The 27,739-nt window shown below is 32.0% G+C and overlaps 1 protein-coding gene across 1 annotated transcript; it reads left to right on the top strand.

The window, feature by feature from the left end:
- Window positions 1-3: 3 nt before the first annotated feature.
- LOC132732491 (low-density lipoprotein receptor-related protein 2-like) lies at window positions 4-27,739 on the top strand. Its single transcript, XM_060718963.1, has 8 exons — window positions 4-2,106; window positions 3,459-3,641; window positions 4,151-4,255; window positions 4,798-4,914; window positions 6,297-6,470; window positions 20,617-20,738; window positions 26,568-26,671; window positions 27,583-27,739. The coding sequence occupies exons 1-8, from the start codon at window positions 1,977-1,979 to the stop codon at window positions 27,737-27,739; spliced, it is 1,092 nt and encodes a 363-aa protein (XP_060574946.1). The 5' UTR covers window positions 4-1,976.

Genomic DNA, 27,739 nt, shown 5'->3' with positions numbered 1-27,739 from the left:
GAGAGAGAGAGAGAGAGAGAGAGAGAGAGAGAGAGACAGAGATAGAGACAGAGGGTGTGGGTGTTTTTTCAATAGCTAGAGCGTAGATATTTGGCATGAAATATCTTCTATTGGATGTCTACCAAGTTTATTCAAAGAAAAGCCCAAAGTTAAGCATTGACTCTGCCCAAGGAGTGGTTTATTTATTTTCGTTATGCAATAATATCCCTTTAATAAGGTTAAATAAAGTTTTGCATTTATAACAAGAACATAAATTAGATTTTTCAATTATTATTTTTTATGGTTAATGTAGATATGAAGAAAACATTGATGTTATGAAAAGTAAAATTGTAAATCTTCCTAAACCCAATCATATTTTCAATTAAATGCAGTATATATAGCAAGAGTTGACTAATAGGTGAAAGGGTAGTAGACGTCCGGTTAGCTCAATAGGTAGAGCGTTTGACTGTGAATCGAGCGACCCTGGTTCGATTCCCGGACGGCGAGGACACTTGCGTTGTGATTGATCATGAAATCCCTTTAACGGCCATTCGCACTGTACCTCTAATATGGTATGTATAGAAGTTTCAGTTTCTTTAGAAACTGAAGGCAACTTGTACTGGTAAACTGGTTGACAGCCTGCTCAGGAACGATGCGGTGATTGAACCGTGCTTTTGTGAATTCAATGTGGCTTGCTGCTGTGATCAGGAGTCTCAAGCTACCAACACTCACACACACGCACACGCACACGCACCAACACACACACACACACACACACACACACACACACACACACACACACACACACACACACACATAGATGATGTGACACACTGGATAGTTTATATGATGGTTGTAGTTGTGAATACTAAAAGGTGCAATTATTCGTTATAATTACTGTAAATGCAATATAAACTGTCGTGCCGTATGTTAAGACCCTGTTACACAATATTGTTATGGTTTTATATCATAGCTCTGATGCTCTTGGAACTCTACATTTTTTTTTTCAAATTAAGCCGTCATGTTTTAATATTTATCAATATTGTAGTTCCAAAAAGCATTATTTGTAATTAGACATTTATTTTTAATAAAGTCTGAGTCATTTTTTCAATAAAAATGAATGCATATATTTTAATAATGACATATAATGTGTACAAATATTTGAAATACATATTTTACATATTCTTCGACTTTTGAAAATTGGTCGATGATTTCTAGGTAAAGTTCGAATATGGATCACCTTGGGTAAAACACTTGTCCACACAGCCTTAATATTGGAAAACCTTGTTTACACTCTAGGGGCTTCTGTTCCAGATAAAATATCCTTGAAATTTGTCAGAATGGTTGTTATGATGATTTTAAGCCAGGTCAAGTTTGAATACGGGTCACTTGTGTTCAGAAACTAGGTCACACAGCCTTTATATAGGAAACCCTTGTTTACACCTTAGAGGCTACTTTTGTAATCCAAATTACCTGACAATTAGTCAAAAAGGTTGTTTTGGTGATTAATAGGTCAGGATTAAATATGGGTTATGTGTGGTCAAAAACAAGGTCACACAGCCCAAATAATACGAGACTGAACTTTCAAAATCAGCTGAGCGATATAAATGTCATCATGACCCTCTTGTTTAAATTAGTTTGATATTTGTCTGTCAAAACTATTAATAATACTTTTAAATGTAACTCCTTGAAGATACTGTTTTCTTTTCCATTTCTATTCGATTAATCGTCATTTAAAGATAATATTAATCAGCTTTAACGAAATGCTAATGTTAAAGGAAATTGAATGCACGTGTCAATAAAAATTAAATATGTGTGTAACATCAATTTTTAAACTACACAGTACAAGTATTGCATTGATGTTATATAATAACTATGTCAAGTCAAACAGCAACAACATTTCTGTTTATTTTTCATATTATTATTCAAATGGTATGCATAAATTTGTTTAAACGATTTAAATTTTCATTTTAACGTCAGTTGAAGGTAACCTCTCTATGACTGAAAAAAAGGTACCCGAGAAAAAGTGCGTCGTTGGTTCTTCAATACCGAAAATGAATTGGTGTGATAGGACATTTGACTGCTTAGACTTGACGGATGAATTGTCATGTCAGAACAAAATTAAAGGTTTGCATTTCGTTTTTAATATATATAAAACTTGATATTGTTGTTCTTAAGTTGAGTTTCCATGGCGTATATGAGAATTGTGAAATTTATTTTTTTACTAAAAAGAAAACTTCAACAATGTCTTATGAAAAAAACTTATTGTTTTAAATTCTTAATATGACACCCATGACACTTTTTTATTATACTTAAACGCTTTGGTCTTAATTTGAAAGTTGTGTTTATCGTCTCCCGATAAAATGCGCGCTACTGGTTCTTCAGATGAACTGCAGTGAGACCCTTATCTGCTAAAGCATAAGTTACTTCGTCAATAACTTCCGTCTTAATAATAGATAGCCTCACCTGAAGTGGCTTCACTGCCATATTTCATTCCTAATTCCTGTCATATCAATACAAACATGCCTTTCAATGCATTGCGGTGCTTCTTGTAAATTGCATAAGCTGATTTACTTGACACTTCTTTCATAATTTTGCTTTCAGAATTTTTTCAGATGATGTTATATTTAGTTCCCTTTAACACTTAAATTTTGAAACATATTTTTTCCTTTTTTTTTCAATAGCCTAGTTCACTTTGGCGATCAAATCGTCCGTATGACTTCACTTGTAGTTGTCTGAATATACCCTTTGTTGGTCGACAAAATCGCATTGTGTTGTAACCCTATTTGGTAGCTAATAAATCTTATAGAGACCAGATAAATGTTTTTGTATGAAACAGAAACTAGAACAATAATTAGTATGAAGATAAATAAGTGGTTTATATACATTTTCAAAACTTGATTATTAGCAAAATTGGATCAGCATTAGCTTTTCGTTTACAATATATTCAAAATATTAGCCATTTTCTAGTAATTATATTTTATTGTTTGCTATATGAAGCACTTGTGATAAACATTGTTTACCTTATTTTTTAAATGTCACTTTTTGAAGAAATTGTATGTTAACAAAGTATTATATCAGACTCCATTTTGTATTAAAATATCTTTAAAATTATTTGATAAACATGCCGAGGAAAAATAATAAACTGATTGCAATTTGTCCATTGTCCATGGGTATTCACAATTTATTTAAACACAATCTCTTACTCCTTAACCAGTTGGTTAATTATCCGAAGGTTACCATTTACAGTACTTGTGTAAATGGTTCATTGCCTGATGCAGAATACGAAAATGAAAGCTAGAGCTAAAAAGTTCAATTTTTAATAATAATCTTCTCCAAAACACAATGCATATAGCTTAGTAACTACTAGAAAACGTCGTCTTAAAAACGCTCAAACTGTTGAGAGCCGAAACAGTCAGATGCGTGATATTTAGGGTATCATGAATCGGTAATTGATTTTCATGATTTTTTGTTTAAAGATCACAACCTCACGATTATTGGCAAACCAATGGAGCAATCATATTTACCTAAACGACTTATTCGCGAGGCATATTTCACCTGTGAACATAGCAAAGAGTGGATATCTACCTTAGCTAAATGTGATAACGTCATAGATTGTCTCGATGCTTCAGATGAAGTCAATTGTTCTCACTATAAAATTGGTATTTTGTCTTTTGACTTTACATTTTTCCTTTAAATTTCCAGTTTACTTTCTGAATTTTACAAACGAATAGTTTGTTTATGCCATGTTACTTTTACGCACAAACTTGAAATAAATGAATAAGTCTAAAAACATATAATTAGTAGACAGGTGCTTTGTAGTTAAGCTGTTTTGTTGTATGCTATCTTTTAAACAGAGTTAATGATTTATTTTTTTTTTCGATATAAACTATATTCATGAATATAATAAATATAATTGTTCGACTTTGTTTGACTTTAGGGAGTTTTTCACTTTCTAGTATTTAAGTAGTGACTTGGTGTTTATTTCTTTATTTACACTACCTCTGTTTTGTAAGGAATATTAAACAATTATGAAGTTAAACATGTCCGCTTATAAAAAGAAATGCACTGCTATCAGAGGATGACATGTTTATGTGTACATTTATTTATTCTGCATATGAATTATGTTGTACTATTACTATATTATCAATTAATACTATATATTAATAAGGATGTGATGACAACGAATTCTCTTGTGATGGTGGACATTGTATTAAATTAAGTCACGTGTGCGATTTTATATCTGACTGTGCGGACGGTACAGATGAAATATGTGGTAATAAGTAAACATATAATTCAGAAAAATAATATTTTAAAATATTTTTCGCCTTGGCGTCCGATCGTAAACTGTTCATTTTACTTTTTCTAAAACATTCAAGCAAGCCTATACAAATTTCTAGGGACACAGTAAATGGTTTTTATATTCGAAATCTGTATTGATATAATGTATATTGTTAAGCTTATTGATAGTATTGTTTTAAATACAAATGCTATATGATGAACATCATGATAACTTACGTTATAAAAAATGAACAAAATGCCGATAAGTGCTATCAATAATAATGGTATTTTGGATACGTCGAAAACTTACATTTCCTAGAGGGGTACGTCAACAATGATAATTTAATGAAACAAATTGTGAAAGCATATCGTCTCCGAGAAAAACGTTGTGAAATATCATTTGATGTAAAGGTTAAAAACCAAAATTTATTGTGTAACTAACTTACGAGTACATGTAATGTTCAGTATTTAAAGCTTTATTTGATTCTTGCATGATTTACTTTAATTGCATATTGATCGTTTTACAAACATTTGTAGAATACCAAAAGTGTGATAAAAATGAATTTCCTTGTGATAGTAAACAGTGCATTCCATCAGAAAAACACTGTAATGCTATACCTGACTGTTTGGATAATAGCGATGAAAATAACTGCGGTTGGTATACGTTATTATATTACTATACTAATTAACTAAAATATATACTATAGTCATCTTTGAATAAACTATTTTTATGGCAGATATTTATTGAAATCTATAAAATTCCTACACAAGCTGTTTTATTAAAATAAAAAAAACGTATTAACTATGTATGGGAATCTGCATTCGTTACTACAAATAAACCTGGTTCTTTAAAAAAAACTGCCAGATTTTAAATGACACTATATTGTTCTAGTGTGTCCACTTACAGTGTGTATGACTTACACCGTAAAATATCTACTTTGTGTGAAGTCAAAATAGGTTTGTTTTATTATCATAAACAAATACCGCGTAACAATAACCAATATTTTCAATTATCAATTTTAGCATAGTATATCTCAAAGAAATACGATATTTACTTTTATAATGTATACCAACATCAATTACAAATGACAGCGAATGATTAAGAACAACTTACCTGACTTATTTCAATTAAACTGATAAAAAATCAAAAATATTGTGTGAAGAAATATCGCATGAAACATCATGTTCAGGATGTGAAAAGGGAAAAGTGGTAAAAGATAACACCAACACAATATAAAATAAATTCATATCAAAATGTTTTTATATTTACAAAACCATTCTTTTAATTTATCATTCCTGCAAATCATAAGTATGTTAATCACTATTTGTACCGGTTTGTTAATACAAAAAGGTAAGTGGTGTTTAAATTTATAGTATATGTTCTTGTTGTGGAAGAGCTCAGGTGCCCGTCATTACATTATTTTTGACATGAACGTGCACCTGAGTATGACCACCGACATTCCGTATGCTAGCAGGAAAGCTTACTCACATAAAAGGATCCAAAGTCCCTGTCGGGATGATTCGAATCCATAGAGGTGCGGGGCAAAACAGTTGTTGCAAATTAAAATATGAAGAAGCTTTAATCAAAATGTTCTACTAACTATTATAATACTGCACGTTAGTAACGTCACTTTTCATTGGATAATCGTGACGTTTATATAGTTTTATACACACGACTGCTGTCGATTTGTAAAGAAATTTCGCTTTATTCCTCTAAAAATGATGCTTGCTGTATTATAAATTCGTTATAAATATTTATAACAGGTTATATGGCCGTATATAAACGGTTGTTTACAATATAACCCTCGCCTAGCGGCTCGATTTGTATTTTCAAACAACCGTTTATATAGAAATAGGGCCATATAACCTGTCAAAAATCTTTATAACTAATGATATTTTTGTCATAGTCAAAAATCAATGAAATGTTTCATTTAAATACTTGTATATAATTATACGTTCCGGAATACGATTATTGCATATTTGTGACTATTTTGTTAAATCGAGGTTCATAAACACATGTTATCTTACCATTTAAGAGTCCTGCAGAAATTCATTTCTTTGTTCTGGTGATTACAAATGCATTCCTCTTCGTCTGATATGTGATCGATACCCTGACTGTACGGACAGCAGTGATGAATTAAATTGCTATCTGACAATTCCAACATCTGCTGATTTTAGCGATGAATATCTTTCTCTGACACATTGGAAAGGTGAGCAAATTTCTTATGTCAAGTAATTGCATTCTCAAAGTTTTGAGTTATTATGAGAAACTGTTTAAAGTAAAGATGGCAATAGCATTAGTGAACTTTACGAGCTACGAATGTCCTTTCAAATGCAATTTTGATAACTTAACCTTCCTTTCTGTCCCTTTTCTACATAACGCATTGTATGGCTTATGTATTGTTATTCATCCTTCTACGGATTGACATTTCTTCTAATATCTTTCAAACTGAAAAGTGTTTGACTCGGTTGCGAAGCAGTCGATTCTTAAATTATTTCGAATAAGACGCATGGTTTACTGAAGAACACAAAATTTATTTTGTACTTTTTTGTCCTAAATAAAAAACAAAAGTAAATGTAAACATTCACGTACATAAGCTTAACACTTCGTGACCCATTTTTATTTATTGCTTTATTCTAAAATATCTTTATTTACAATTTCTTTGAATGGACAAACAATGTTTTATTATCTATGTATATAAATAAGGGACTACATTATTGTCTGATTTCATGTAATTGGGTTGATTACCGGAACAAAATATTATGGAATCAGGTTTAAATTAGCTTGTGCCTTCATCTAAATGGGCACTGTTTTGCATCAATTTTAAAAAGCGCATCGGTGTAAGTGTAAACGTCTTTAGTGAAATTAATTATCTACTTTAGAAACTAGAAAAAATCGTTTTGGAAAAAAAACATATCTTATTTTAAAGTTTCATTAATAGCAACTTTTATATATTGTTAATATGGCATGAAAGTCGATAAACCTGTTACAAATCTGACGAAAATAAAAGCACACGTGTAACCTCGTTATACTTGACCAATTGATAAACCATGTATATTTATGGATTAATAAATATTTTTTACATCATTATTAAATGATAATAAAGCAAACTACTTTGCCTGTTTCCCTGCATACAGCATAAAACCACATTTTAACCACCACCACTCGTAAAAACTTAAGAAATTATACATGCAAACTTTTGACTTTTAAAAGTATGTTTCTTCTTTTTGAAATGAAAAAAGAAAATAACTCAAACTGAGACCTTTTGTCTAAGATTCCTGGCACAATTTTCGGTAATTTTCCTTTCGGCAATGGCTTAAGCCGTCCTATCGCAGTATCAAACGAGTATTAGTGCGGTCGTTATGGAATTGTCTTGACGTTGCGTTTCCCTTTTAACGCGGGAAATCGTCAAAGAAACATTTTATTCGGCCCCTTTTCAAGGTATGAATTACACAGATATGATGTAGTGTTTCACCATTCCTTTTCAGCAATCTCGTTATTGCGTTAACCTAACTAGCTCTTTGTCAGTTGTAGCGCTAAATTGTGTTCTTTCTAAACATGTCAGTTCATTTTTTTCAATTCAGTCTAATTAAAAGATAGTACGATTGTTGTCATAAATAAATGAGCAGTTTCCTATTTCAAACATTTCTTGTTTAGTCTATTTCATTCAAATGATGTTCTTGTGTTCACATATATAAAATATATGTTCCAGCAGGCAAAACATATCCCACAAAGATCCTCATGAATAATTTAACTGTTATGCTTTCTCCGTCGATTATATAGTTTACAAAACATTTTAAAGCAACAATTTTCATTTTATTGATATTTTCAGTTCTTATTATAATTTCATTTCAAGCATTCTCACATACACTAACGCCACAGATTTAATCAATATTTTTTTGACAAAGCGGCACCAATTCGTAAGCAGCGTAATTACATCATCCTTAGTATACGATTCATTCCTAAACGCGCTACAAAGACGCCGTGTCGAACATACGAGAAAATAAATTGTGCACTGTTGTAAACACAACGCAATTCAGTCTAAGACGTAAGTTTTTATTGTTGAAATCTTGATAAATAATGTTTTTCTTATTATTTCTTTTGTTTAATAATTTCTATATCTTAGCTACAGTAGGGTGCGAAATCGAACAGCGTTATACGAAAATCGGCACCGGAAGTATTCTTTACGCTTTAAAAATATCATTAGTGATCTTCCTTGTTTCTCTTGTAAGTATCGAAATAATATCGGTATTAGCGGTGTTTATCGGCCGGTTTTGTCGCTTTGATGCGAACAAATTAACCACTCAGGCCTACTTATTGTATTGTAAACATTATTATAATGATTTGTAAGTAATGATTTTTAAGTCATCAAGGTGGGTTTTTGAGATTACAATTTGATCGACGTCCATCATCCATCAATGCATCCGTGGGTCCGCTGTCAACTTTTTTACAAACGACTTCTTCTCAGAAACCAATCCGCCAAATCTATAAAAAACAAGAAATGTCGAACGACACATATGCCCTCCTCCCCATCTAGCCCTTGACTCACATTATTGGTAATTTTGTTAGAGATACTTGCCCTAAATGTTTATTCCATGTTTTCAATTATGGAAAAAAGAAAAATAATGAACACTTTGTGATAAATAGTTTATGATAATAATGAGACATTTAAAGCCCCTGTGACCTAGACCTTTGACCAATCAGTATTAGAAATAGGAAGACTTTGTGATAAATAGCTTTCAAGATAATGAGCGGAAACCATATTTACATTCAAGGCCCCTGTGACCTTAACATTTGACATAGTGACCCCAAAATCAATAGGGGTCATCTACTACCGTGTGAAATATGACGACGTTTATTAATTCTAGCTCTGCAATTAAAAATTGCCCGGCCCAAGGTGTTATTGATTTTCGTTATATGCATAAAGTAAAACCTTTAAAATCACCTTATCTGAATTGACAAAGGGGCGAGAGGTTAAAAATTTGCATGAAACATTGTGTAGTGGACCACTACCAAATTTGTTCAAATTTTAGCCCTGGGGTCAAAATTGGCTCCGCCCCGAGGGTAATTGATAATCATTATGTACATATTATAGAAAAACCTTTAGAAGTCCTCTTTTCCAAAAATGCTAGGCATAAACATTAGATTTGTGTGTAACATCCTCGAATTAAACTCTACAAAAATGTTGAAATTTTAGCCCTGTGGTCAAATATATCTTGGATCAACGCGGTCAATGATTTTCCTTTAATATATTGTAAATACTTAAAAATCATCTTCTTTGCATTGACAAAGGCTAGAGGTTAGATATTTTGCATGAAACGTTGTGTTATAGACCGCTATCAGATTGTTCAAATAATAGTCCTGGGGTAAAGTTGGCCCGTCACGCTGGTCATTGATTATAGTATGAACATGAAGTGAAAGCTTAAAATGTCTTCTTTTCTAAATGTATTAGGCGTCGTTTTGTTGTGGTCTTTCTCTTCTTTGAGAAAATCTACTTTTACCATGTTTAGCCTTCAAGTCGTCGGATGTCTTTCAAGAATTTACTAAAATGTACTATAATAATTTGCGTTGAAAATGGATCTTTTGTCAGTTTTATCTAGTTTGGTATGACAAACTTTGACAAAATCTTGTCCAACACCGGTATATATATGTTTGTTGGAATACTTTAATTTTTTTCTACTATTGGATCTTTTGAATACTCGTCTATTGCAGAGAGTAAATAGTCCCAATTTACGAGCGGATCACAAATGTCAGCCAAGGTATCGAAAACTATTCACTCATACTCAAAATTTAGCGCGGTCTTGGTTTATTTAAAATTGACTGACATGTTAAACACTATGAATATGTAACCGGCACTTATAATGTATTATTTGTACACATGTCTTATGTTTTGTGTTGTTATATATCTCCTGTACATTTTTCAATTCGTTTTATCATATTCGTGCATATTCTTTATCATATTTACGTCCTATTTATTTCCCATATTTTCCAATGTAATGCTATACCTGACTTTTTGGATAAAAGCGATGAAGATAACTGTGGTTGGTTTACGATATTATATAACTATACTTATCAACTTAAAGATATACTATATACTATGTATGGGTATTTGCATTCGCTACTACAAGTAAAGCTGGTTCATTTCTTTCGTTAAAATCTGCCAGATTTTAAATGACACTATATTGTTCTTTTATGTACACTTACAGTGTGTAGGACTTAAAACGTAACATATCTTCTGTGTTTGAAGTCAAAACAGGTTTGTTTTATATTTATAAAAAAAAGCCTCGTAGATATAACCAATATTTGCAATTATCAATTTGGGCATAGTACATCTTCAGGAAATATGATATTTATTTTATAATATATACCAACATAATAACAAATCAAGCCGAATTATTGAGAACGACTTACTTGACTTAATTTAAATTAAACTTATAAAAAAAACTTTCAAACTTTCATCTTTTAAAAAAAATTAAAACTATTGAGAAAGAAAATATGGCATGAAATATCATGTTCAGGATGTGGAAAAAGTAATGGTAAGAAATAACGCCAATACAATATAAAATAAATATGAAAATATTAAAAAAAACATATAACATTTTCTTAATTAATCATTCCTGCAAATCATTTGTATGTTGATAACTATTTGTACTGGTTTGTTTATAAAAAATGGTCAGACATTTTTAGAATGATATTATTTGTTCTTGTGAAGGAAAAACTCAGGTGCCCTTTATTGCATTATTTAAAATCGAACGGGCACCTGAGTAGAACCACCGACGTTCCGTAAGTTTGCTAGAAAACTTATAATATGAAAGATTCCAAAGTCCCTGCCGGGATGGTGGTGAGGGGCAAAAAGTGTTGTTGCAAAACTAAAATTTAAAAACTAAAATTTAAAGAAGCAGGCATCGCAATGTGTCACTTACTTCCATTTTGTTTCATAGTCAAATTACATTGACACCATTTAGATACGAAGTACGTTTACCAAAAACGTTGAATTTAGAATGTAATATTAAATCAAGTTTTATACACACAATTTATTTTATATTAAAGAGCCCTGCACAAATCAATTACTGGTGACTACAAATGCATACTTTTAAATTCTTCCAATAATTAACTTGTCACGATGTTAAGAACCCAAAGATGAACATCTGTCTCTGACAGCTTTTGAAGGTGTGAAGAAATCTTCTATCTTCTATCAAATTATTGCATAGTTACTCAAAATCAGCCTTTGTTTATTTATTCCTTTTTTAGAAAGTGTTCAGAGCAATATTGCCCGAGACATGAGGGAACTGAACGCCTCATATTATCTTTTCAAAATTATTTTGATAACTTATCTTACTTTTTGTCTTCTCTTGTGTGCATAAATGTCAATTATTTTATGTATTCAATTTATGTCTTATGAATGTTATGTTATGTTAACTTTTATAATACTAGTACATGCAATGTTGAGACGAATAATCCTGTAAATACAATTTCGCAATGACCCTTAACCTTAACACTATCACTGACCCATGTTGGTATCCAAATGTCACTGTGTTTAAAACTATGGAGTCTGTCCAAGACTTAAAGTCTAGGCCCTACTAATGCTCTACGGGTTGAGTCATTAGGAGCATTACACATTTTCCCGCATTAACACTTCTTTTTCATTACATGTAATAGATCAGTAGTTCGTAAAGAAAGACTTTTCAAAGTCGAAAAAAAAGAATTAAAAAGAAAAAAATAAATACAGAAATCAGCAAAATTGAAAACTACATTAAGTTATCTGGTTTATCACCAATGATTCAGAAGATGGCAAAGCAAATTTAATCGACATACACACAAGTGTTTATATTTATTGTTTTTTGTTGTTGTTGTTTTGCATCCCGATTCTTAATGCTGAAGTCAATTTTTATGCCACCGCAGCATCTGCGATGCGGTGGCATATAGCGATTCACCTGTGTGTGTGTGTGTGTGTGTGTGTGTGTGTGTGTGTGTGTGTGTGTGTGGTGTGTGTGTGTGTGTGTGTGCGTGTGCGTGTGTGTGTGTTTGTGTGTGTGTGTGTGTGTGTGTGTGTGTGTGTTATATAGATTATATAGTGAACTTAAAAAATCTTCTTGTGAAAAACCACAAGTCCAATTTCAACCAAACTTGGCAGGATTGATCCTTGGGTGAAAGGCTTCCAAAGTTGTTCAAAGAATTTTATTCCATGCAGAAATCTTGTTGCCATGGCAACCAAAAGGAATTATAAGAATAGATTAAAAAAATCTTCTTGTAAAGACCCAAAAGGCCTAGAGCTTATATATTTTGCATAAGGCATTGTCTGGTAGACCTCTACCAAGATTGTTCAAATTATAGCCCTGGGGTCAAAATCGGCCCCGCCCGGGGGTCATTGATTTTCACTATATGTTCATATAGTAAAAACTAAAAATATCTTCTTGTAAAGACTCAAAAGGCCTAAGGCTTAGATATTTTGCATAAGGCATTGTCTGGAAGACCTTTACCAAGATTGTTCAAATTATAGCCCTGGGGTCAAAATCGGCCCCGCCCGGGGGTCATTGATTTTCGCTATATGTACATATAGTAAAAACAAAAAAATATCTTCTTGTTAAGACCCAAAAGGCCTAGAGCTTAGATATTTTGCATAAGGCATTGTCTGGTAGACCTCTACCAATATTGTTCAAATTATAGCCCTGGGGTCAAAATCGACCCCGCCCCGGGGGTCATTGGTTTTCCTTATATGTATATAGTAAAAACTTACAGTAAAAACTTTAAAAAAAAAATCTTCTAGTAATTGACAAATGCTAGAGGTAAGATATTTTGCTTGAAACATTGTGTAGTGAACCTCTAGCAAGATTGTTCAGATTATAGCCCTGGGGTCAAAATTGCCTCCGCTTTGTTGGTCATTGATTTTCAATATTTACATATAGTAAAAAATCAAAAAAATCTTATTGTCTGCAGGTACAAGGCTGAGAGCTTTAATATTTGTAAAATGATATCATCTATAGGTACCAAAGTTGTTCAAATTTTGCCTCTAGTGTCAAAATTAGCCCCATCCCCGGGGGCCATAGGTTTTCCTTATATGTATATAGTAAAAACTTAAAAAATCATCTTCTCTAAATTGACAAAGGCTTTAGTTAAGATATTTTGCATGAAACATTGTGTAGTGAACCTCTATCAAGATTGTACAAATTATAGTCCTGGGGTCAAAATTGGCCCCACTCCTAGGGGTCATTGATTTTCACCATGAACATATAGTAATAAATTAAAAATCTTCTTGTCTGAAGGTACAAGGCTTAGAGCTTTGATATTTGGTATATAATATCATCTATGGGTCCTCTACTAAAGTTGTTTTAATTATGCCCCTAGTGTTTAAATTGCCCTACCCCAGAGGCACTAGTTTTCCTTATATATATAAAGTAAAAAATTGAAAAATCTTCTTCTCTGAATTGACAAAGGCTAGAGTTTAGATATATGGGATGAAACTTTGCAAAGTGAACCTCTACCAAGATTGTTCAAATTATAGCCATGGGGTCAAAATTGGTTCCGCCCCGGGGTCATTGATTTTCATTATGTACATCTAGTAAAAAAAAATAAAAAGTATTTTTGTCTGAAGGTACAAGGCATAGAGCTTTGATGTTTGCAACATACATGTAAAATCATCTATAGGTCCTCTACCAAAGTTATTCAAATTTTTCCCCTGGTGTCAAAACTGGCCCTGCCCGTGGGCATGATTCTCATTATTTACACATAGTAAAAACAGAAAATAAAACAAATGTTTTCTGAATGGGAGAAAGCTTCAACTTAGATATATGACTTGAAATGTTGTTTGGTGGACCTGTATCAAGATTGTTTTGAATTAAGCCCTTGGGTCAAAATTTTGCCTTGTCCAAGGGGACAGTGACCTACTTTCTTGTCCTTTGATGTACAGCAATGAAATTTTGACCATGTGCACAGTTTTAGTTGTAAAATTGAACTTTGATATCAGGTGACCTAGATTTTGATGATGTGACAGCTATGAAATTTGAACCATGTGCACCGATTAAGATGTAAAGTGAACTTTGAATCAGCTGACCTAGATTTTGACGAAGTGTCTTACTGTGTTGTCCTTTGATGTAGTCATGAAATTTAGGCTGTGTGAAATATGACCTTAACCACCAAATTCACTAGACTCAAGTGCATTGATATATTCCTACTCTGATCTTTTATTTGATTAACAATAGATTTAACCACTAATCTGATAATAAGAATTAGATAGGTCAGGGATCTATGCATTATGACAATCTTCAATTGTATAGAAACAAAAAAATATGTTCCTACACTACTATTTATTGTTGTATTAATGCGGTGGCATAGCATTTTCCTCAAATGCAATCTTGTTTAAGTTTATACTTTTGTCTTTCAAAATACAGTGACTGTGCCGACAAAGACATAACATGGTCTATGGTAATGTTTTGAATATATCATTATATTTTTTCTAAATATATAAGATAGATAAATAAAGCAAACTATTTGTTTAAAGATCCTGAACGTTTTGGGTTGATATTGTTACTGTGTGTATACCATACTTGCAAAAAGTTATATATGTATATCATTATGCATTTAAAATAATTTTCAAACATCGAAGAATATGTCAAATGTGAACTGCAAATATTTGTGCACATTATATTTAATCAATAAATTATATGCATTCATTTCTTATTGGAAAATTTGACTTAGAATTGATAGAAAATGAATTTCTAATTACTTCCTTTTATTTACATGAAATGTTAATTTCGGTAATATCTTTATAAATAATGCTTATTGGAACTTACAATATTGACAAAGCTTAATTTGAACATCATATTTATGAAATAAAACCATGATAAAAATTTGTTACAGGATCTTTAAGAATCCTATTCGTACGCATTGTGTGCCTTAGTAGTTGTGATTGGCAATTCTATGGATTGCTCATCTTTCTAATACTTTTCAAACTGAAAATTTTTATTTCGTTGTGAAGCAATCAATTCTTAAATGATTTCAAATTATATGCATAATTTACTGAAGAATGACACAATTTATTTTGTAAGCTTTAGTCCTAAATAAAAAAAGCAAGTAAATAAAAACATGCACGCACATCAGCTAAGCACTACGTGACCCATTTTGAATTTCTGTTTTGTTCAAAATATCTTTTTTATATTTTTGTTTAATGAAAATACAATATTTTTTTTTTGTATACAAATAATGTACTATACAATTGTCTGTTAACTGGGACAAAAACAATCATGGAACCAGACTATAATAAACATTGTTATAAAATTCTGCCCATTTATTTACCATTAGAATCTAGAAAAAATGTTTATTTTCAATCTTTTTTTTTAAAGTTTCTTAATTAGCCGCTTTAATATAATAATTGGGATTTTGAATGACATCCGTCTTTAAAAAAATAAGTTAGCACAAGTGATCACTATTATCAGACGATGTGGAGAGCGCAAACATTGGGTTGCTACCCTAAAGGCCAAGGTCACATTTAAAGTTTAAATGTTAAACAACTCGTGTCCGCTCCATAACTTAAAAACTGCAAAAAAATTGGCAAAAGTAAGCACCATTATGTGACAATAAGAAGAGCGCAATGATTTGGTTGCTACCCCTAAGGTCACGGTCACACTTTAAGGTCATGTGTCAAAAGTCTATATTTCGTGTCCGCTTCATAACATTTAAACCGCTGATTTTAATCTTTAAATAGCTTGAAAATAAGAACCATTATGAGACGACGATGTGCAAATTATAATTAGGTTGTTTTTCACAAGCTAATGGTCACATTTAAAGGTCAAATGTTAAAAGTCTTCATTTTCTGACCGCTTTATAACTGTAAAACCGCTGAATAAAATTATTAAAATACCTTGGCACAAGTGAGTACCATTATGAGACGATGAGCAGGGTGCAATACTGTAACCCAACGAATATTCGCGACTAATTAATATTCGCTTTATTCACGGATGGCGACGAAGCGCAAATATTTGTTTGCGCGAATAAGTCCGCACGATTTTGCGAATAAATTGGAGAGGAATTTTAATTTTGGACGTTGTTCATGCAAAGCTACTTAACCGGTTATATTCGAATTTTTCCGCCACCTGTTAGGAAGTAATAAATTGTTATGAATATTACGATAAAGCAATAAAACACAAACTAAGTAAACTACTACTATTTTATAAAGAACTCTTTGTCAATATAGCAATCAAAATAAACATCCACATTTTAATACAGTTTATGCTATAAAGTAATTGTTTGAGTGAATTGGTAAGAATCCTATAAAGCATCACAAAAGAGTATTGGGTGTACATTATTATAAACAGTGAAATCCAAGATGGTTCCACACTAGTATTGATTTTTACCCGTCAAACTTAACAGCCTGTATAGCTCAGTTGGTTAAATTGCGGACTCATGTAACAAAATATTTCTAGGCGTGGGTTCGATCCCTGATTGGAGAAGGCATTTTTTAAGACACCAATAATGACCTCAATTATTGAAGATAAATAATCGGCTAATGGATTTTTTGGCCCCATCGGACTTTCCAATCCGCGAATATTTTTTTCGGAAATAAAAAAAACGCGAACATTTGTATTCGAGAATATAAATTGGGTTACAGTAAGTATGCTGCTACACCCAAGGTCAAAGACACACTTTAAGGTTAAGTGTAAAAACGTCATCTTTTCTTCACACTTAAAAGCAGTGTTAAAATGTCTACATTTCGTTCCACTCAATATCATTTAAACGGCTGCAATATTTTAAAGCTCAGAAAAAATCACCTTTATGACCCCGTGTCACTACCCTCAATGTCAAGGTCTCAGTTAAAGGTTCAGTGATAAAACATCTATTTTTCATGTCCCCTCTAAAACTTATAAATAATTCAAAAATATTAAAATGCATCACTTTCTGCAAAGCGGGCAGGGAATTATAGGAATGACCTCCGTCTGTCAGTCCTTTTGTCCGACGTTCCATCAGTCTGAAACATTTGCGTGTCCGCTGCATAACTTTGAAGCGGCTGATTTTTTTAAATGACTTGGCACAACAAGTGATCACCATTATGCGACAATATGCAGAATGCATTAATTTGGTTGGTACTCTAAAGGTCAAGGTCGCACTAAAAGGTCAAATGTTCAAAAGTCTACATTTCGTGTTACTGAAAATATTTGGAAATATCTTGGCGATCACCAGTTTGAGACGATGTGCAGATCGCAATAACTCTGATCACCATTATGTCACGATATTAAGAACCCAACATACAGGTTGGTACCCAAAAAGGTCAAGGTTTAATGTCCTTCATATTTTTCTGGCTTTATGGAAGATTTGAATTAACTAAGCACAAATACTTACTACCATGAGTTAATGTGCATAATATATGCATGGCATTTCATCAAGCCATGGTTGGTAAAAGATATAAAAATAAACATTTATTTGCGCTGCGGAAGGGGATTTAGCTGTCCTTCAGTCTGCGTTGTGTTGATAAGGTATTGAAGGAAGGCTATTTTCCACTATTTTGCCCATGTTATTACGGGACCAAAACCATGTGTAAACATAGTCACGCGCTCTTTTTATAGCGTGGTTTTACCTACCTACATACAGGGCCAAGTAAACAAACAAAAAAAATGACGATTTGGCCTGTTTGCCAAAGTGTTATATTTAAATGATTGATTCGATGGCCTCAATTGCATAACGGCGAGCAGCATTCAAGTAACTATGCCGGAAATACGGCGTATAGACATCGCCGCTAATCTTGGTTGTCGCCCTTTCTAAGAAAATAACAGTTGTCAATGTAAACAAATAAATGTCATACAGTTTAACCCTCAAATTACTTTACAGAACAAGATAACACAAAATGAATATGAGAAGATGTTGTTTTATTGATGTTTATATTGATAAATGCTATTTATATTTCTTTGAGAGAATAATGTTTTGTGTCTGATATTCTTCTATAAACTTATGAGCTTGAAATAAAAACGATTCTGATGTCCTACCGTCAATCTGAAATCATTCTTAAATTTCTGAGGGTCATGTTTTGTCTTGGGCAGAGTAATTAAATGGGTTTTTGTGTTAAATTTCTTGAGTTAATAAATTCTCCAATGATAGATTTGTTAAATTAATAAGAATTCGAATTTTCGCACGGTTCTGAGCATTTGAATTTCCCAAGTAGTTGGGCCCAGTAAAATAAAACGCATACGTAAAACATGTAGAATTGGATACATACCTTACATCGTATGTGTTTTGTATTAAATATACATCATGAATCTTTTTTTTTCTAATTTAATAGCGTCAACGCACGTTTATTTCGTGTTAAAAAGTCTGCAGAGTCCCTCGGAACTGTTGGAACCCTTGCCCTATCGGACTCGGGCAACAACCGTTCCTCAGCACACTGCAGACGTTATAACACGAAAAAACGTGCGTTAACCCTATAAAGTAACAGTTTTAACATTTGTATTAAAATTATAATATAGCACACTTCTTTGCCAAAAAATAAACAAAACAGTTGACAACCACAGCAAGTAGAAATATTTTTGCAAATCGCATAGAAAAGACAGCACGTAAAGTTTTTGTTTCTAAAAGTATGCTTTTTCTTTTTCAAATAAAAAAAGGAAATAACACAAGATAAGAACATTCGTGTCAGATGTTTGGTACAATCTTTAGTTAGTTTTCCATACGGCATTGACTTAAGCCGTCCTGTCACGGTATTAAACAATAACTAGCGCGGTCGTTATGGAATTTCCTTGTGATGAAACAGTATTCAAGTGATGAATACTTGAAACAACCTACTAGAAAAACACGAAACTGGAAAGAACTAACGTAAAAAAAACATGCACTCACAATAATGTCATGCTAAACGCTATTCAAAGATCGAAAATATAACAACTTTGAATAACTATACGGGGGACACATTTTATAGCTGCCACACGGTACAAATAACACTGATGAGGCAATAAAATAGAGAAAAAACATAGAATTTAAAGAAAGACAAACACGGCAAAATTAGAAATTAAGCAAGCTCGGTTTTAGCATGTTCGTACACAAATTTGTAAAAGAAAATAATCTCGGCAATATCCAATTTATCAGGTCAAACGATTACTTGTTATGTATTTTATAAGTAAATAGTAAAAAAACACGAAGCATCTTTACTCTGAATTCAGTTTTAAAACGTATCAATTCAAGACAGTGTAAAATACGGTATTAAAGTGTTAAAATACGGTATTAAATTATCAAAAATCTTCGAGACTAATAATGGGTCATAGATACAAAACGATATTTTTGTTGGCCGTTTTAAATCATATCATTTTGTAAAAAACAATTTAAAGCAATTATTTATATCAAAATCTTGAAACAAAGTGAGCCCTAGGAAGCATTAATCACAAGAAAAATATATCAACACTTAAGTGAAGTACGGGGTAACTTTTACAGCTGCGACACGGCACTTGACACTTATTGTGAATCATAAAAATCTGGAAACAAAGTGATCCTCGGAAGTGCAACACCCCTTACACCTCCAAGCACCGGCGTTAGCGGTACTCAATCCTCAACACTTAATAGGGCTGACAACAATGATCCCGTAGGACAAGAAAAATACCACAAGTTAAATATAGTCCCCTAGCATCGACTTGAGTGGCCCTCAATTTTCAACACTTAATATCAAGTTTCTTTCAACTCTATAATATTTTGTTAAATGAATGTTAATAGTCTCTTTTCTATCACATTTCAAAAAGAAATAACCAACAATTGTGAAAAATCTAGGTTTCTTACGCCTTAGATACGTTCCTGACAAACATTTACCTAACTCCATAGCCAATAGAAAAAAGCACGTCACGAATATGATCCAACTGGCCATTGATCTTCAAGACAATACGAATCCCATCTCATTCAACCATGAACAAAAAATCTACTGTTCTTTCTTGACATATATGATATATCTACTAAAAAACTGAATATAACACAAACGTTCTGCATCAACCTCAAACATTTCGATATAGAATAGAAAACCTGTTTTATAGCACCATTCAGTATGCTATGAAACTTAATGACCACCTTTTTCACTAGCCTTTATTTCTATAAATGTAGTATCGGACTTCATTCATTTCTTTCTTTGAAGTAAGCAGGTCTTATGCACAATATTTTTTATCTAAATGAACTTTTACAACTGATTGCATTTAACTTTTAAGGTTTTTAACGTCATTTAGATCCACAGAGACAGAGCATGTGTTATACATTCCTAGTTCGGCGTATCACAACTGACAGAAACACACTTCTTGGGTTGGTTAATAGTTGAAATGAAGTAAATTATATCCGTCAGGTTTAACAAAGGAGAAAACATATCGAGTACAAAATGATATTCAAAATATAATTTCTTTTTTCAGTTTGGGGTATCAGTTTTGACTTTAAACCAATAGGAAAGGAATCGCAAAGAAAAATTAGTTCATTTCATTCTCCATCTGAGATGGATGGCTTTCAGAAGAACGGTTATTCATGTTTTTTTCGGGTAAGTTGAAGTTGGCATGAGCTATCAATCTCTATGTTATCCCCAGGTCTGTGGTTTTGAGAAAAAACACTTGCTTAAGTGATATGACTTTAAACAGGACAAATTAATTCAATTTTGCAGGAAGACCTTAAGTATTTGATTACTGTTAAGGTCTGATCCTCGTCTATGCACTCGGAACTGTATATATTTGTACAATCGTTTTGCTCTCAATACCAAATGTCAACGTTATAGAAAAAATAGTATCAGACAATACATCACAATTAAAATCAACATTTGAGTCTCTAATCACACTTCCGAATTAAATAATATCGTATTTAACATAAAGACATATGTCTAACTGCAAACAATCAAAATACATAAACAAAGACTTGATAATTATTTGTCTAGCTTGGGTTGTAATTTTTGTCTAATATAACATCATTCTTCACCCTTTCTACTGCATTTATTTGAGATGTTATCAATTGGAAGTTGTTCTTAAACTTTGTTTCTTCAAGTTCTGACCACCGTTTATTCGCATCTGATAGATTTTATATTGTAATATATCTTTATTACTCAGAATAATTAGATACGCAAATATGTTAAATAAACAAGCCCCAAATAAAGTGTTGTTAATCTCTGTATTGAGTTTGTATTATGAGGCAGTGTTGATATAAATATAAACCAAAAGATATTTTAAGCGAACTCGATTATACTCAGGTGACCTATTGCTATCCGTTTTTGTCCGGCGTCGTGCGTCGTGCGTTATGCGTTAACATTTTAATATCTAAACCTTCTTCTCTGAAGCCACTGAATCAATTGAAACCAATCTTGGCAAAAAGCATTTATGGATGAAGGTGAACAAAAATTGTGAAATTCAAGAGTCCTGTCATCTGGGCTCTGACGTTTGACGCTTAGATCATAAAAATAATGCAGTCTTTTAAAATCTTCAGTCAAACTGTTAAAATGATTGTAATAATCATTGAGCCTTCTAGAAACATTTTGAAATTCATGACCTCAGGGTCAGGGTCTCTGGTGCTAGGGCGGGGCCCTCTTGAATATACAGTGAAAGTACATTATTTCTTTAAAAGTAAATAAAAAATCGCCTTCTCTGCTCCTTGTTATTTAGGAAACACAGTAAATGCATATTTAATTATGAGAAAGGGTGATTTTTCCAAAATGGTGTATTCCACGACCCCAGGGATTCGAGGTTCGGAAGTCTGTTGTTGTTGATTTTTTGTTTGTTTGTTTAGACTAGTGTTGTTGTTTTTTGCTGGGACCACTAATGATTCTGTAGTAAAAATACATTAAATCTTTGAAAATCTTCTCCTCTGCTTCTGATTACAAGTAAATAGATGTATGAGGAAGAGTTCCTCTTTCAAAACTGTGACATCTATGGCTCCCGGTGTCTAAGTCAGGTCACAGGATGGGGCTAGCTTGGGTGTATATTGTAAAAATATTTAAAGAAAATGTGTTCTTTTATAACTTCATAACAATGAGACAGTTAAGCCGTTTGCATATTTATATCCCACAAACAAAACTAAGGGGGCTATATAGGAATCAACTTGTTGGTGGGTCCATTCGTCGGTAGATCGGTCTCCTTCATTGTTTCCGGACGATAATTAAAATTTGGAATGTGACATTGTTATCAAACCGTCTGTATAGCAACCTTGTGTAGAAACCCCGGTTTGTATTGTTTTTGGTTCCCCTGAGTATAAGGTCAAGGTCAGTGTTACTCAAAATAGAAAAATGGTTTCCGGACAATGACTATAGTTAGGAATGAGATATTGTAACCAAATTAAGTATTTAGTAATCTTTTATCTAGATATACGTTGGTATTGTATTTTGTTCCGAGGGATCAAGATCAAGGTTACCGTTTCTGAGGATAGACAACTGGTTGCCGGAAAATAACTAGATTCAAAAATGAGATTTTTTAATCAAACTTGGTATTAATTAAGTTCAAATCAAGGCCTGAGTTGGTTTTGCCTTTGGACCAATTGCGGTGTAGGTCAAGATCGCCGTTTCTGAAAGAAAAATGGTTTCCGGGCTATAGCTAGATTTAAGCATGAAATATTGTAATCAAACTTGGCATTTAGCAACATAGGTTAGTATTGCATTTGAATCCTTCTTGGGTCAAGATCAAGATGACTGTAACTGAAATAAGGGAAATAGTTTCTGGACAATAACTAGTATAAGTAATGTGATATTGTAATCATACTTTGTATTTAGCAAGCGTAAATAAAGGCCTGGCTTTGTATTGCATTCAGAACCCCTTAGGTCAAGATCACCGTTCCTTAAAAAAAGAAAAATATGGCTGTTAGACAAGAGTTATAGTAATGAATGGAATATTGTAATTAATCTAGTAGTAATTGTAGTTTAACCATGAATTTAACGAACAACTTTGTTTTGTGCTACTTGAAGTTTATGTTTAAGTTGTTTAGTAAGGCCACTATACCAAGATGAGCTGGCATAATCGAAGTGACACTGTATTAAAGAGTTTCATAAAAGTTTTAGTAGCTCCATATTCAAACTGTTGCCTTGTCTATACAAAAATTTTAATCGAGAGTTTACTTTTTGTACTATATTATCAACAATAGAAGTGGCTGAGAGATCATTATCCAAGATAGAACCGAGATACTTTACTGATGGCTTCGATTGTATGGTGTGATTATTACAGTGTATTTTTAACTGCTCTAGTTTTGACAATTTCCTCTTAGAACTAAAAACAATACATTCTGTTTTACCAAGATGTAATGATAGCTTATTATCAACAAGTCATTTACTACAATTTTCTAGTTCCTTACCCAGAACATTACAAATAACATCTGGATCTTTATGTGAATATAAAATTGCACTATCATCTGCATAAAGAATAAGCTTACATGTTTTGCTAATACTAATACTTATATCATTGACATAACATAGAAACAATAGAGGACCCAACATACTTCCCTGAGGAACACCACATGTAATACTCATAGCTTCAGACATAGTATTATTTACATTTACAATTTGACTACGACCAGTTAAATAAGATTGAAACCATTCTACTGACTCCATACCCATTTTTGTAACTTTCTACACAAGATGTCATTTTTGTTGGTTCAAAACAATTTTCATCATCTATGTTAAGAACAATATTTTGTGAAGATTTGGTTTTTTTACTGTAACCAAGGTCTTTTAATTGAAGCCATAATTTCTTTGGATTATATTTATTTTCTTGTAATTGATTTGAGATGTATCCAGACTTAGCTTTTTATCTGTCTCTGTATTAAGTATCTATAAAGACAGTATTTATTATACATATCTTTCTGATTATGTTTTCTAAATTCTTGTAAAAAATAATCTCTCATATTAATTAATTCTAATATGTTAGAGTCTAACCAAGGTTCACTCCTTTGTTTAAGTCTTACTTCTTTTACAGGAGCCACTACATTTAAAACTGATAAAAACATATCTTTAAAAAGGAGCCATGACTCATCGACAGATTTGGCCGTAAACATACTCGACCAGTCACAAAGTTTAAGATTGTGTATAAAATTTTCAGCAGAGTAGTTTTTCATTGATCTAATAATAATATTTTTGTGTTTATTAAAAGTGCCTTTTTGTAATTTTCTTGTACAATATACAGGCAGGTGGTCGCTAAGACCAATAGGTAAAGTACCTGACTGAAAAACCTTATCAGAATGACTACATAATATATGATCTATTAACGTTTTTGTATTTAATGTAATTCTAGTAGGTTCTTTTATAATCTGTGTTAAATTAAAGATTTTAAGAACACATTCATATTTCATAAATACAGAAGATGTTTTTTCCAACCAATCAATATTTAGATCACCCAAGAAAAAACATTCAGTGTCCGATCTTATTTTGGACAAAACTGTTTCAAACATATCTAAAAAGTCAACATAAGATTGTTTTGGAAGTCTATAACATGAATTTATTAAAATTGGTTTAGTTTTAGGAAGTAATAAGTCAGCCCATACAATTTCTAAGTGTTCAGTTTCGAGGTCTTGTCTCTCGGTGAATGCCAAATCTTCATGTATGTAGAGACACATTCCCCCTCCAGAACGATTCCTATCCTTCCCTATCACATTGTAGCCTTGTATTATCACTTCGTTGTCTGTTACACTGTTATCAAGCCATGACTCTGTTATAGCTATTGCAGAAAATTTAAACTTTGTTCCTATTTGCCTAAGTTCCGACATTTTTGGTAAAATAGAGCACACATTAAAATGAATAAAATGAAGGCCTTTACGTTCAAAGCAATTTATATTTTCACAAGAATCCCTGATTGTAGAAGAAACATTCTGATGTTGTTGGTTACTTTCAAGATTTGAACTGTTGACTCCTTTACTGTTGATAACATGATTGTTTGAAGAATTATGAATCTCATCAGCCGAAGGAATTTCCTTTGATAGAGATAACTTAGAACAAGCATTACACATCCATGATTCAAGATTGCTATACAGGGATGTAAATTCTCTTGGTGAAATCTGTTGACATTTTATGTGCCATTTATGATTACAAGTGACACACTTCACATTCCGATGAGTGGAGGCAATAGGTCTACAACATTTGAAACAAGGATTACGAATAGGTCCGGGGTTGACCTGTATATCTCCAGCCAGAAGTATAAGGAACCTAAGAGTATTCCTAGGTCGTAGAAATTTATTTCTACATGTATGTTGCAGGTGAAAATGTACTTCATGAAAAATGTCTGTAAAATTGCCATTTGAAGCAAACACAAAATTTATGTTGGTAGAAAATGTTTCTCCGATATTGAGTGATGTTAAATTATCGCTGTCACTAGTGTTTTCAGTTTCTTTTGACTGTAGAGACACCAGAACGGTGTAAAGTAGAAGTTTAAAGTTCATGTTAATCGGTAACAAACAAATTGCTTTATTATACAGTTTCTAATGAGCGTCTTTCGGGTTATACCTAACCCAACTGAATTAAACTACCAGCAAGATATTCCATGTAAATAGCAAGCGTCTAACTACACTGATTGTTTACTCAGATAAATTAAAATTATGCATTGTTTATAAGAACACGAATAAAATTTAACTTTTGTACCACAAGGTATCAAATATCGCCGCTACCTTAAATAGAAAAAAATGTTTTTGGAGGATAAGAATAGTTAAGAATTATTTTTTACACAGTTGATACTTTATGAATTATAGGTTGTGTTCAAATTTTGCTTAAGAACACTTAAATTTCTAAAGCAATTTGGAATGCATGACCCCTTTGGTTTTAGGTTTAGGCCCTAGGAATAGAATATCAGTTGCACAAAATAATATTAAACATAATATTATATAAAGACAATGTATTGGAATTAAAATATTTATGTGATGTTTGATTTTTTAATAAACGTATTTAAGTTATTTACACAAAAAAGAAAACAAACAATTAATTCACATAAGCTTTTTGTATAAAATCCAGGTGACCATTAAGACCCATGGACTTCTTGTTCAAATAGTAGCACATTTTGTGTTACTTTTATCTCTCCTGAAAGCAATTATGTTTTCACTTTTATATGCTTTATGAATTCAATATGTGTATAAATAAGGACTGTTTATGAGCAGTGCATTATATGTGGCGTGGTATATGTTTTATAAGCGATAACACTTGTTTTAAGAGTGGCTATTGATGTTGTTTTTATATATATATTTGATTATCTTTTTTGTCCAACAACTATTTATAAAATGTAATAAAACTTCGGTATGCCCATTGCGTACTTATTCTTAGACTAATGAAATGTCATTCCTATCACAACTGAATTGATGAAAATAAAATAAAAACATGTAAGAAATAGTTGAAATATGAACTAAAGTAATATGTTTGTTTCAGGAAAAAACGTATTGTCAACTTAAATATCGTGAAGCAGCTGTTGTTGACAATTTTAATGATAACTTTGCATATCCGTTTTGTAACTGCACAGAAGAAAAATCCGGGTAAGTGTTCAAATGAATTTACCCAAAAAAAATTTGTATTAATATTACATCAAATATGCGTTTTATAAATATGTATTCATCTCTTTAGTTGACAGAATCTACATGTTTGGTCAAAACAGAAATACTGTTTATATTCTTTAAATTTGACAAATATGTCACTTTGATATTTAAAAAATATGGTAACAAAGTAAAGATATGCAAAGCTCATTGTTAACTGTAATTGTATAAATTTATTGAAATGTAGGACCTTCACATTTAATGAGTGTAATTGGATTAAAATCTTTATCTATGTTAAAACTATTTCTTGGGATCTGCATCCAAGTTGATCTGGTCACTCCTTTTAAAGACTGACAGTACACATTCATGTTATGTTTACCTATAGTGTTTCGATATCCAAATTCAAATGCCGTGTGAAAAAGGATATGTATAGGAATTCCCAGATACTTCAAATACATAAATTGATTATAATGTATCTTTTATGTATATAATATTTTTGAAATGCAGCATATTTTAACTAACATTGAATTTGATAATTTATTTATAGTTCTTAGTAAAAAATATTACTGTAATAAAATGTAGTGTTCTATTTTTTTCAACAAATTATATTTTGTGACCACAAAATGCACGACAAAACGACAATAGAGTAAATAAGCATGACAATTGAAAAGCATCAGTCAAAATTCATTATTCAAATACCACAAAGTGAATAAACAAGATAATCCAAAAACTATACAATGGATATTGAACGAAGAAAAATGTCGTATCTCCCACACTGATACATCGAATGCAAATTCTAAAGTTTATATGAAGTACATAGACTCAATTTAAAGATTTCTTGGCCAACAAAATCACGACATAAAACGTATGATTTATGAAGAATGATATTGTAACAATCAAAATTCCATATATAGATTTATTGAGGGGACAATATGCGATGGAACTGAAATTGACTGGAACATAAGCCCATATTTAGCACAAAACGTTGATACCAATACCATTTACGACTTTAAACGGAATTTGCAATTGCGTCATTTCAAGACAAGACCCTTAATGATGTCCACAATCTGA

Source organism: Ruditapes philippinarum, unplaced genomic scaffold (assembly GCF_026571515.1).
Source record: "Ruditapes philippinarum isolate M1 unplaced genomic scaffold, ASM2657151v2 ctg10829_1_1_1_1, whole genome shotgun sequence".
In the NCBI taxonomy this organism is placed as follows: Eukaryota; Metazoa; Mollusca; class Bivalvia; order Venerida; family Veneridae; genus Ruditapes; species Ruditapes philippinarum.
The sequence above is the reverse complement of the archived record's forward strand: the minus strand, read 5'-3'. Positions and strand labels throughout refer to the sequence as shown.

Excerpts from the sequence above, each read along its gene's own strand:
- LOC132732491 (XM_060718963.1), top strand. The coding sequence starts at position 1,977 with ATGACTGAAAAAAAGGTACCCGAGAAAAAGTGCGTCGTTGGTTCTTCA. Across the intron at positions 2,107-3,458 it reads ATGTCAGAACAAAATTAAAG|ATCACAACCTCACGATTATT; the intron begins GTTTGCATTTCG and ends TTTTGTTTAAAG. Across the intron at positions 4,256-4,797 it reads CGGTACAGATGAAATATGTG|AATACCAAAAGTGTGATAAA; the intron begins GTAATAAGTAAA and ends AAACATTTGTAG.